At 51.3% G+C, this 13,214-nt stretch overlaps 1 protein-coding gene across 1 annotated transcript in view; it reads left to right on the forward strand.

The window, feature by feature from the left end:
* Positions 1-224: 224 nt before the first annotated feature.
* Positions 225-13,214, forward strand: part of Fgd5 (FYVE, RhoGEF and PH domain containing 5) — a 102,163-nt gene continuing 89,173 nt past the window's right edge. Inside the window, exons 1-2 of the mRNA XM_041644964.1 lie at positions 225-367; positions 9,758-12,404. Coding sequence (XP_041500898.1) covers positions 355-367; positions 9,758-12,404 — 2,660 coding nt within the window. The 5' untranslated portion in view covers positions 225-354. The remainder of the gene's footprint in view (positions 368-9,757; positions 12,405-13,214) is intronic.

Genomic DNA, 13,214 nt, shown 5'->3' on the forward strand with positions numbered 1-13,214 from the left:
TTGATCATAGCCCCGGCTCCTTTAAGTGTGCGTGGAGACGCCGGGACCCTCGGTCTCTGACAGCACTGAAGAAAAAAAAAAAAAAGGAAAAAAAAAAAAGCCTTCCTCTCGGGAGCGGGAGGAAACATCTAGGAGGGGGAGGAGGCGCGGCCAGAGCCTGGAGCCCCGAGCTCGAGCGGACGCCCCGCCCCGCCCAAGCCCCGCGCCCAGCGCCCCTCGCCTTGCAGCGGAGTGCTGTGCCCGGGGCGGGCCGGGCCGGGGCGGGCTCGAGTGCGGTGGACCGGGCGGCAGTGGGACTTCGACAGACGGACCCGCGCGGCACGCAGCGACCAGCCTCGGGCTCCACGGTGGAAGATGCACAGAGCAGGTAAGAACCCGCGCCACCTTCCGCACGGGCGGCAGGCTCCGCAAGTGGAGCCTGCGGAACCGGGGTTCCCTTCTCTAGGAGCCCAAGAGTTGGGATGTCCTGTCCCAGGCACCCCGCCGTTTCCCCCAGGAAGATCCCCTCGGAAACAGAGGACACCCCTCCTTCCAAAAAGACCTAGTCGTAACCCCCCAGTCCTTCCTCTCTGTCCTCTGGGTCCCAGCAGGTCCTCGCTCGCCCTTTGGTGGCCGCGCCTGGCCCCAGGGCGCATCCGCTAAGCTTCCCCGACGCCAGAATCTGTTCTAGTACTCTAGGGTTCGACACACCCAACTCGGCCATCAGACGCCGGGAGCTCTGTGGTTGAGCTAGGAAGTCTGAACTGTTTGCCTAGGCTCACCCATCTTAAAACTCCCTGCCGGAGCTCCACTGCCGGACCGAGGCGGGGATCGACGGGTTAGCCCCTCCAGGCTCATCGGCGGCCCTCGCACCCTACTCCTCTCGCGTTCCATTCTGTGACTCAGCGAAACCCAAAAGTGTTCTCAAAGAAATTTAGCGATCTCTGCCGCAGAGTACCATTTAGCAGATTGGGAAAGTGAGCCTCAGCCAGATGGGCGGTGCCTGGAAGCTGGATTCCCAGCTGCGGCCCGGCCCGTGCCTGGGGAAGCTAGAAAGTTCCCAAAGCTGGAGTCTGCTAGCGTCTAATCCTAGCTAATAAGACCCACCTGCTCCGGGCTGTCTGCCCTGCTTCTTTTACTGCTACCATTGCACACAAGGGAAGCCCCTTCCCCACCCAGCACCCTGCCCAATGCCACACTCCCAACACACATTCCCAAAGAAACAGGAAGCCACCATTTTGGCTGTCTTGGAATCATATCCTGCTGTTGCTGCTGCTGCTGCTGCTGTTGCTTGTGGTGGTGGTGGTTGAGGCTTTTTTCTTTTTAAGATTGTCTTACTAGAAACAGTCATTGTCTTGGGAGTAAGGTGCGGCTAGAGACACTGGATTGGTCTTACAACAGACAGAGGAGTGGAGCTGCCACCTCCCTGTGTCCAGGATTCAGTGTTGCTGGGGGTAATTAATGTGGGTCACAGAATTGGGGGCCATGAGCAGGAGTGTCACTTTATGGGTGTTGGGTGTGAAGAGCACTGGAACAGGGTCCCCAGGGTCTGGTCGCTCACTGTTGTCTGGGGAATGTTGCCCTCTGTGGTGCTGGCACAGTCTGGACAGAGATAGCCTGGCTTTCCCTGCCCTCCTAACAAAACTGCTTTGTAACAATGGAGAGAGCCAGCCCAGCTTCCCCACATTTTCCTGCAGGAGGCCGGAGCAGGCCCTCCTTCTCTGGGAGTCTGGAAGATGGGGGCAGTCCGAACAAATTGAGAGGTAGGTTTGCTCCCAGGAAGCCTTTGCAGTGGGCACCTTTAGCTGTCCTGTAATTTGTTTCTGTAGACCAGATTCTTTTTTCAGTGTGGCAACCTCACACTGACTGGCTAGTGGATGCCATGCCCGCCCCCTTCTCCAGGGCTCCCTGGGGCTGGATCTCAAAGCCACCACCTGCTTATGTGACCCTGAGCAGGTTCCTCAGTTTATCTCTCTGACAAGTCAGAATCTATCTCTGATTTGTCACTAGACCAGAACAGGGGCCATCCTACGCAACCAATGAATACTAACTCATGTTTCTCAGGAACTTATAATGAATTAGTTACCACTAGGATATGCTTTTCCCCATCAGTTTAGTTAGTATCCACAGCAACCTGATGATGGACAGTCGAGGAGTACTGACCTGTTCAGGGACCAAGACAGGCCAAGACGGGCCATTCAGTTTCAGACAACCCCCCCCCCCCCCAGCACGCGTTCTTTTTTTTTTTTTTTTTTTTTTTTTTTTTTTTAAATCCAGGCCTAACTTGTTGGGGATATTTGCCTCTTGACTTTGTTGAGTGATTTTTGTCTGTTAGCTTCCTTGAAATTTCAATGGTTCCATGAAAAGCTGGATTGTTCTTCCTTTCCCCCAAAAGGAAGCTTCCAGAAGCAAAGAGATGTGAACGAGATCACACAGCTGTATGTGGAAGGGCTTGGACCAGACCCCAGGCCTCTCCCTACTCCGTCTCCCACGATCTCCCTGGGAAGTGCCCTGTTGTGGATCACTGGACAAGCTTAACAGCATCCTAATTAGAAACCAGCAGGCTTATCTTGGACTTTCCAGCAGGCACCTAGGAATGGATGTTAAATTAAGATGCATTGCGAGGTGAAATCGGAAGATAATTGCTCTTGCAACATATGGTCCTGAGTGTTCCGGGGGCAGTGGAGGGAACGGCAGGTGAAACAGACTTGAGGACAGGAGTCAGAGTGTCAAAAGATGCTGCAAGAAGCTCCCTGAGTTGGAAGAACTAGGGAAATTAACTCTTTGGTCCAATCCCCTCCCTCTACAGGTGGAGAAACTGAGGCATGGGAGGGGGGGGGGGTTTGGCCAAGGTGACACCTCCAGTTAGTGGCTTAGCCAGGAAGGGAGCTCCCTGTCCAGGGCTCCTTCCCAGACTTCATCATGCCTGACTCGCGCATGGCTGGGAGGGAGCAGCAGGCATGAATGCGTGAGTGACAGATATTTAATTAAAATAGAGAGAGAAAGTAGCAGTGAGTACCAACAGCGGGTGATTTGTATCATCAGGCGCTATTGAAATGTTCTTTCTTCCTGTGCCCGTCCCTTAGTGAGCAGTCTGCCTAAAGGGGTACTCTGCATTCACGCCATCCCCAGGGGTGAGACTTGGCTAGGGCACACTACCTGTAGGGAGAGAGAAGGCCCCCGGGAGCCAAAGGGCGCCACAGCCAGGCCCATGCTTGGTTCCACATCAGGAAGTCAAGCTGAGCCCATTGCTCAGCTCAGGAGCAATCCCAACGCTGGCTTCCCCCATACCTCTCAAGCCCTAAAGCTCAGCAACTGGATCTGCTCATGCCTCCGGTCTCCGCACACACTGTCACCTCTGCTGACTTCTCTGTCTCAGTGCTTTTGTCTCTTGTGGTCCCAGTCCCTTAGCATGTCCTCCAGGGCTGCTCAAGATGGCAAACTCCATCTTGGAGGCAGATGCTTCTTCAGTCAGAGTAACATCAGCTAGGGCGGTGGGCCAGAGCCAGCCAGGCTGTGTTCCATCAGTTAGGGTGGCAGAGGAGCGAGCATGCGTTCTCGTATACAGGCTTGCAGTTTTCATCCTCCTCAGTCTCCTTTGCTGCTCAGGGGCCCTGGGACTCCCTCCTGGGCCCGACTTCTCCCCATCCATGGCTTCCGTTACATTCCACCATGTCCGCCTGTAACTGGCCTGCCTCCGGGACCCGGAGCCCATTGGATATTGCTACTAGGTGTGTGGTAAGTAATTCACTTGGACTTGTGCACACTGAAATTCTGGGTCTCCCTTCCTAGCCCTGGCCTCCTTGGCTGTTGCAACTTGGCTCTTCTAGGTGCTCGGGGTTAAATTTCAGCATGATCTGGGAACTTTTCTCTCTTCCACATCGTCTGTTCCTCACACACATCCTCCCTCTCTGTTCTGTTTCATCATTGGAATCTGATTCCTTGTCATGCTGACCTGACCCAGGCTCCATCACTACTGCCTGGAGTAGCGTGAGAGCCTCCTTACTAGACCCTCCTGTCCATCCCCGCTCCCATCCATTTCACCATGCTTAGCCTGCGTGTGTGGGTCCTCATGGTTAAGCCCTGCTGTCCAGCCTGCTCCTCAGGCCCTTGAAAAACAGCCGTGGAAACTCTAAGCCACATCTCTTGTCCCCTGCTCCTCTTGTTGTTCCCTTCCAAAAGTGCTGGCTTCCTTCTCGTCCCCTGGACACACTGATGGGTCCCAGCTTCTTTTCTATATCTTTACTGTCCCCTCAGTGAGATTGGGGGGTTTGTTTTGTATGTCCAGAGACTCTCAACTAGGACCCATCAGGATAGGAGGACGGTAAATATTATATTGCATGGAACTGGAGTAGAAAAAATTGAGTGGGAACGGATTGGAGCCAGATAGTCACACTCTAACAGATAGTCACACTCTAACAGATAGTCACACTCTAACAGATGATAGTCACACTCTAACAGATAGATAGTCACACTCTAACAGATAGATAGTCACACTCTAACAGATGATAGTCACACTCTAACAGATGATAGTCACACTCTAACAGATAGATAGTCACACTCTAACAGATAGTCACACTCTAACAGATAGTCACACTCTAACAGATAGATAGTCACACTCTAACAGATGATAGTCACACTCTAACAGATGATAGTCACACTCTAACAGATAGATAGTCACACTCTAACAGATAGTCACACTCTAACAGATAGTCACACTCTAACAGATGATAGTCACACTCTAACAGATGATAGTCACACTCTAACAGATAGTCACACTCTAACAGATGATAGTCACACTCTAACAGATAGATAGTCACACTCTAACAGATAGATAGTCACACTCTAACAGATAGATAGTCACACTCTAACAGATGATAGTCACACTCTAACAGATGATAGTCACACTCTAACAGATGATAGTCACACTCTAACAGATAGTCACACTCTAACAGATAGTCACACTCTAACAGATGATAGTCACACTCTAACAGATGATAGTCACACTCTAACAGATAGTCACACTCTAACAGATAGTCACACTCTCTAACAGATAGTCACACTCTAACAGATAGTCACACTCTAACAGATAGATAGTCACACTCTAACAGATGATAGTCACACTCTAACAGATGATAGTCACACTCTAACAGATGATAGTCACACTCTAACAGATAGTCACACTCTAACAGATAGTCACACTCTAACAGATGATAGTCACACTCTAACAGATGATAGTCACACTCTAACAGATAGTCACACTCTAACAGATAGATAGTCACACTCTAACCAGTAGGCTGCAGCGAGACACAAACCACACCTCACCTGACAAGCTGCTCCTAGTTTCTCTGCCTTGGTTTCCATGGATTTTCCCCTTCTCTCTGATACTGGGGCTCCTGGAGCACCACTGAAGGGGAGATATTCTATAGGGAAAGGAGAGGCAGAGGCTGGACTTGGAAGTAGAAGATCCAGATTCTCTCCAGGGCTGCTCTGCATCCACTGAGTGACCTCATGCCAGCCAACACCAGTGAGGGGCAAGACAAAGTGTCTTTGGTGGCAGCATCTCCTGATCTCTGAGGAGACAAGCAGAAGCATCGTGGCTCCCACACGGTGCAGGAGTGAAAGATGCTGAGTGCCTGTCATTCCTTGGGCTCCCGTGCAGAAGGTATTTTCTTGCAGGATCACGCCTCAGACCCTACCATAACCTTTTTCAAGGAACAGGCGCCCACAGATCAATAGCTTGATTGGATGAAGGATGGGTTGGGAGTGGGGGCAATGCAGCAAGGGTGACAGCCATTTTTCACAGCTTGTCTGTTCCTCGGTCATGTCTCATGGAGCCCGTGTGAAATGCCACCTGTTAGGATGAGAAATGGGAGTCCCCACCCCTGAAGAATAAGTCATGCCGATATCTGACTCCTGATGTTGCGAGCTGGCAGCTGTCTCAAGCGGTATAACAGATAGGGCTGGACTTATGCTGGAAAGATAAAGGGGGCAGGAAGGATGTCCCATCCCACAGCAACAGGTACTCCGGTCTGAACAGTTCCTCTCATGCAAATGTCGACAAGGTCTTCTGTCTTCACAGAACCCCCAAGGGGAGATAAAGGGGAAAATCTATTTACTGTCCCCATTTTACAGGTGGTAAAACTGAAACTCAGGTCTACAGCTCCTAAGCAGCCAAGCCAGGGTTTGAACCCAACTCAGCTGTTACCTAACAGTGACCAGTATCATTTTGTTAAACTCCAATATTTATAAATTAATAATTTTATATATATATATAATTATTATATATATATATATTACTAATTTGATAAATATTTTTCTAAAGTAGGGATCATCTGGACTTGATAACTCTGGTAGTTCTGACACCTGGCCAGGCCTGTAGGTTGCTGTGGATGACCTTGGGGTCCTTGGAGTTAGTGAAATTTGGTGAGGTTTTTGATAGTGGTGTCTTCTTTCTCTCTTGCCTTCGACCTCCTCCTGCATCCCACCACAGTATCCTATACTAGTGAGCAGATTACCTGATAGACACATTTGGGCATCACAAGGTCTGTGCAGTCTTGAATGTACCACCCTGTCCTCCGAATGATAGGGCCCCGATATTTGTGGATCACGATACTGACTTTGGCTTCAGACATACTGGCACTGAGGTGTCCATGGGACAGGGTCACAGAGTTCGAATCAGAAGTTAGCTGCCAGTACTGAGTCCCAGGCCTGTGGCTGGTGAACAGATACTCTGTTTTATCTCAAGGTCTTCTTGTGAAAAAGAATGTCAAAAAGCCCGCTCAAATGACCATAGATCCTCGTTCATTTACAGCAGAGTTACAGTTCCATAAAGTCATCCTAAGTCATAAACACCTGATCAGACGTGCATGCCACACACTTACCCTCCCGGCCACGCTAGCTCAACTGTGCTCAGGACCCTGCCTTTGCCTGTAGCGCGGCTCACTGGATACTGCATTGGAAGTGAGACGCAGAGTTTGTTTTTCAAACCATCATAAAGTGCAGTTGTTAGGTTGAACTTTACTCAAATAATAATATTTGGAAGTGTGTGTGTGCGCGCGCATGTGCGTGTGTGCAAATCAGAAGACAGCCTCAGGTGCCATTTCACAGGTGCCATCTACTTGTCTTTTAAGTCAGAATCTCTCCCTGGCTTGGAGCTTGACAAGTAGACGATGCTGACTGACCATGAATCCTGCAGCTCCACCCGCCTCTACTTACTTCCTCGGAGCTTCAATTCCAAGCTCACACAGGCGACATCTGGCTTTTTTATGCGGATTCTGGGTATCGAACTTGAGTCTTCATGCTTGCATGGGAAGCACTATGTTAGCCGGGCTGTCTCCCCATGTCCCCTCTTTTGGAGACAGCTCTTCTATAACTGACCTTGGACTCCCCGTCCTTCTGCCTCTCGGGTTCTGAGATGACAGGCGTGCCTGCTGTGCCCTGTGATGTTTGGATATTTGGAGTTGAGTAAAATGTAGTGTGGCCTTTGTTGTTGCTGCCGTTAGTTTGTTTTTGAGACAGGGTCTCACTGTGTAACCTTGTGGTCCTGGAACTCTCTTTACAGACCAGGCTGGCCTTGACAGAAGGGATATGTCTGCTTTGAGCATTACCGCCTTACCTGCCTGGGTAAATCAGACTGTGAAAATCACTTTTACCTACTTCTATTTCACTATATTTTTTCAATATGATGTTTCTCTGTGGATGGATGCTGTACTTTTGGACTCAAATGATCTTCCTGCCTCAAGGTTTTGTTTTTGTTTTTGTTTTTTTGAGTCAAGGTTTCTCTGTAGCTTTGGTGCCTGTCCTGGAACTAGCTCTTGTAGACCAGGCAGGCCTCAAACTCCCGGAGATCCGCCTGCCTCTGCCTCCAGAGTGCTGGGATTAAAGGTGTGCGCCATCACCGCCTGGCCCTGCCTCAAGTTTTTAAGTAGATAGGGTTCTTCTTGGGATGGATCACAACACTTGACATTTATTTGTAACATGACTGTGAGAAGATTAAAAATATGGATCTGGGCATGATGTCGCACCCCTGTAATCTCAGACTCAGGAAACTGAGGTAGGATCAGAATTTGAAGCCAGCCTAGGCTACTTAGTAGGACTTTTACATGTATCACATACATATATCACATATATCTATCACACGGAGTGATAGATGTGGCCCTTGATTAGAACTGATGGTAGTAGCTGTTAAAACACATAAGTGGCTCAGATGCTGAGGGAGGGGCTTTGTTTGCTGAGAGAACCCCAGCCCTCTGCTACATCTCCTCCTGGGTCAGGAGCCGGACTGCCATGTGGAGCTGCCGTCATGCCTAGACCTCAGCAAGGACAGACAGAAGATGAAGCCTGTCCGGGGGGAGCGGGGCTTCAAGCCCATTTGAATATTCCGAAGTGAAGTATGAACATGAAATTCCATGCCTGAGAAGTTCATTTTGCTGAAGTGTAGATTGAGGCATGAGGTCCAGGCAGGGAGGCCTGGAAAGCAGGCCCTGCTAGTTGCTGAGGAGAGACACAGGACTCGGACCTCAGGAACTGTGCCATTGGTCTGTTTCTTGTCTTAACATGTCCTACGTCATTCTTCAAAACTTCCCAGGGGTTCACCTTCTCCTGGAGGCTCCCAATCTTGGCAGTTATCCCTGGCTCACTCCTGATGTGCGTGTATTCTGCACACATCTTTTATCCACCAGCCTGCAGGCCTCAGCATCCTTGATGGACATAGGCATTTGCCGCTACCTATGCTGTTACATCTATTTCCTTTTTTCCATGATATTTGGGCTCCTCACTGGACACTCCAGAAACATGCAAACACTCTCAGTCAAAGCTCTCTACAGTCATATGTTCTTGGTGTGTCGTTTTTGGAGGGATGAATGACGGCTGTTCAGCTGTAACATCCCAAGGGGCTACAGCTCTCTCTGTTGTTCCAACTCCCCAATGGACTCTGCTGGAGCTGGTGAAAACCTCTCATCGGTAGTGCTGGCCTCTTGCTTAGGGTGCTGATGAATACCAGCTCTGTGAGGACCCTCAGTGCCTGGCTGTCCAGTTCGTCTTTTTCTCATGGTGGCAGGACACACAGAGATCATTCACTAAGTAGTGTTGGGTGAATGGATGGAAAGAGCTTGGCACATCATTCAAGGCACACAGGATTCCGTTCTGCCTGTTCTTGTTAGCTGGACTGTGGAGGAAGCTCTGTACACCCATTCACAGAAGGAACTGTTAATATTAGGTCAAGGATTTTCTGGTTTTCAGATAGGGTCTCAGGTAGCCCAGGCTGGCCTTGAGCTCACTATGTTGCTGAAGATGACTTTGAACTTTTGATCTCCCTGTCTCTACCTCTCCAGTGCTGGAATTACAGGCTCACATCATGCTGGGCGGGGAGCAAACTTGGGGCTTCCTGTACGCTAGGCAAGCACTTTACTAAGGCGGCTACATCTCTAGCCCTGTTAAAGGATTTCGAGGATGTGGTAGAGGAAATGAAAGTCTGAGACAGGCTGGGCGGTGGTGGCACAGGCCTTTAATCCCAGTACTCTGAAGGCAGAGGCAGGTGGATCTTTATGAGTTCGAGGTCAGCCTGGTCTACAAGAGCTAGTTCCAGAACAGGCTCCAAAGCTACAGAGAAACCCTGTCTCACAAACAAAAAACAAAAACAAAACAAAACAATTTTTGAGACAAGCCACAGAGCTGGGAACACTCCTCCATTCTCCCTTCACCAGGCTATGTCAAAAGAGTCTGAGTTTAATTGTCTGGGTTTCTTTTTCTCCTTTTCTCTGTTTCTGCCCTTTAGATTCACCCAAACCACCAGTTGCTCCCAAACCCAAGGTTACCACCAGTCCTTCTACGCCAGCAGCCAAGTTTCCATCGTCACCCAGGCCTGACAGTTTCCCCAGTCCTAACTTCATGTCCAGGGGCCCCAAACCTCCCATCGCTCCTAAGCCCAGGCTGGCTGGCCCCAGTGAGTGTGGCACTGGTGTGTACCTGAACAACAGCCTCAGCAAATGCAGCAATGGGAGGCTGCCCTGCGAGGACCGGGACCTGTGTGATGGGCACCACTCCAGCCTGAACTGCTCTGAGTTGGAGACTGATGAGGAATACATCATGGTCCCCAGGGCCCCACAGAGAGAGGATGCTCCCATGGATGGGGCTTCTGGGGAGCAGGGGACTGAGGAGGAAGCCCAAGAGCATGGTACAGAGCAGATGGGGACTGAGGGGGACCTGGCAGTCCCAGACGAGGAGGCACCAAGCAGAAACAACGAGGAAGACATGGGCCACACTCCGGAAGGTGAAGAAGACTGTGATCCTGATCCAGAGACCCCAACAGCTCCCACAGCCCCAGATGAAGGGGTGCTAAGCAGAGATCATGAGGGAGATGGGGAAGACGGTGACCAGGGACCAGGAATGGAGGAGCAGCCCAGGAGTGAGGAGGAGGAGGCAGCAGAAGAGCACATGTACAGCCTTGATGATAGGGCCCCCCGGGATGAAGAGATCCTTCTCACACTTGTCTGCTCTGAGTCCTCTGAAGTTCCCTGTTGGGAGCCAGGGCCCCCCGAGACTCCTGGGGAAGTAGAAGAGGATAGTAACAATGGATGTAACAACACAGAACCTGGGGAGCCCCACCAGGACACTGAACAGGACACAGAGGATGCCAGTGTGCTATCCCCTGAAAATGGGGAGGTGCCCCCAGATATCCAGGAGCAAGAGGTGGTAACTGACAGCCCTGAGGTGTTTGAGGAGGGCTGTGAAGATGCTGCAGGAGGCGGGGGCCAGGCAGAGCAGGAGGAATCACCCGCTTGCGATGAGGAAGCCTACAATAGAGAAAATTCAGCAACCACCACGCAGGTGGGGGAGGACTCCGGAGAGGGTGGAGAGCCTGGGCAGGAGGACCCTGCTGAGGAGAACTGCCAGATTATCCCCTTTGAGAGCGCCAGCATGGAGGAGGATTTCGCATCCACACTCACAGAAAGTCCCTACGAACTCTTTCCAACTGAGAGCACCTCTTTTTGCAATGATATCTGTTCCCTTTTGGAGTCAGCCAAGGGGCAGGAGCCAGTGTGCGGAGAGGGGGCTCCTGGTACTGATCCTTCACTTAACAAGCACGAGTCCCTGCAGGATGGAGCTGGAGATGTACCCCCTGTCCCCAATGTGGTGGTTGTACCAGAGGATGAGGATGCCGCGGACGATGCACTCAGCAGTCCCTACGTGATGGGCGCTGGCTTGCTGAGCTTCGGAGAAGGAACACAGTCAGACACTCAGGCTACATCAGGCGCTCGAAGTGGGTATAGCACCTGGGAGGAAGGGGACTCTGAGGGTGGCCTGGTCCCAGTGGACAGGAAGAATATTGCCACAAGGGCCCGGCCCCACTCTGGGAAGGTGGCTGGTCACGTTCCAGAAACCGTTCTAGAAGAAATAGGACCAGAAGCCTGTTCATCCGCTGTGGGTACCGGAGACGCCAGTGAGGCGGTGAGAAAGATAGGTGTGTTGCCAGAGGGAAAGCCCCCTGAGTCTGGCCGGGCCTTGCCTGCCAAGCCCAGGGCATTCACTCTGTACCCAAGGTCCTTCTCTGTGGAAGGCAGGGAGAGTCCCCTGTCTTTGTTCCGGGAGCCAGAGGGGGCTGGGCTGGACGGCCACCGTGTGAGGAAGAAAGAAGACAGCCTCTCTCTGCCAGGCGCCATTGGCTCCTCTGGCAGCTTCTCACAGCGCAGCCACCTGCCATCCAGTGGCACCTCCACGCCATCCTCTGTGGTTGACATCCCGCCCCCTTTCGACCTGGCCTGCATCACGAAGAAACCCATCACTAAGAGCTCCCCTTCACTCCTGATAGATGGCGACACCCTGGACAAGGCCTCCAAGAAGAAGAAATCCTCCTTCAAGCGCCTTCTGGAGCTGACGTTCAGGAAGAAGTCAGAGAATAAGGTGCATATGGACATGAACCTGTCGTCTTCCAGGTCCTCCTCTGAGTCCAGCTACCACGGCCCCGCCAGGGTCCTGGAACTTGACCGCAGGAGCCTCAGTAACTCCCCTCAGCTCAAGTGTCGCACTGGGAAGCTCCGCGCCTCTGACTCCCCCGCCTCCCTCATCTTCTACAGGGACAGCAAGAGGAAAGGGGTCCCCTTCAGTAGGACAGTGTCCAGGGTGGAGTCCTTCGAAGACCGCTCCCGACCACCCTTCCTGCCCCTGCCGCTCACCAAGCCACGGTCCATTTCGTTCCCCAATGCCGACACTTCAGACTATGAGAATATTCCTGCCATGAACTCGGACTATGAGAACATCCAGATCCCGCCTCGCAGGCCGGCAAGGGCCGGCACGTTCACAAAGCTGTTCGAGGAACAGAGTAGAGCCCTGTCTACGGCAAATGAAAATGATGGCTACGTGGACATGAGCAGCTTCAACGCCTTTGAGAGCAAGCAACAGAGTTCAGAGCAGGAGGCTGAAAGGTACGTGAGGGGCAGGTCCTCTCTCAGACTGTGGGCCTGACTGTCTGAGGCAGCTAAGGTGCGGGGTGGGATGGACTTGTTTTGTAGCCTCTGCTTCTTCCTAGCTGTGTGACTTGGGTGTGTGACTCTACCTCTCCGAACCACTGTCAGTCACTTCACCTGTGAAAGGGAGTTCATGTTTCTCACACTAGAATATTAGACTACAATATAAAAGTGCTGATTATTAAGAGGACAGTTCTCATGTCTAAGGGAGACTGCTTTCACACACACACATACACACACACACACAGAGGGAGAGAGAGAGAGAGAGAGAGAGAGAGAGAGAGAGCAACCAAGAAAGAAGGTTCTGGAAGCTTGCCAAACTAAATATCTTTCATCATCAGGAAAATACCCTAATTGATTGATACCTTCTTATTGTGTACACATGGAACTAGAAAAGACTATTTATTTAAACTGTCCAAAGAGCTCACAGTGCCTTGAACTCAGTTTCTGAATAGAAATCTTGAAGAGGTACATTTAAGCTGAGGAAAAAAAAAAAACTGGATTGCTTTGAAAGTGGGAGCGGAACACTGTGGAAATCAAACAATAGTGGGGTTTTCTGCCTCCCTTCCCTCCAGCTAAAAGCCCCCCCATCCCCCACAGCTTACCTGGACTGGCTGCAGCTTCGACAGGACACTTTGCCCTGTGTGCTTGTACCGCTCGTTGACAGTCCCCAGTACAGGAGCCCCAGGGTTCTTTCTTGTGTGGGGACCAAACCAACCTGCCTGCCTGGTGACTGCAGCCAGGAACATCTGTGGAGGGAGCTTCAGG

This window comes from Microtus oregoni, unplaced genomic scaffold, assembly GCF_018167655.1.
Source record: "Microtus oregoni isolate MIOR12 unplaced genomic scaffold, Mior012 000002F_ref0000024, whole genome shotgun sequence".
Lineage (NCBI taxonomy): Eukaryota > Metazoa > Chordata > Mammalia > Rodentia > Cricetidae > Microtus > Microtus oregoni.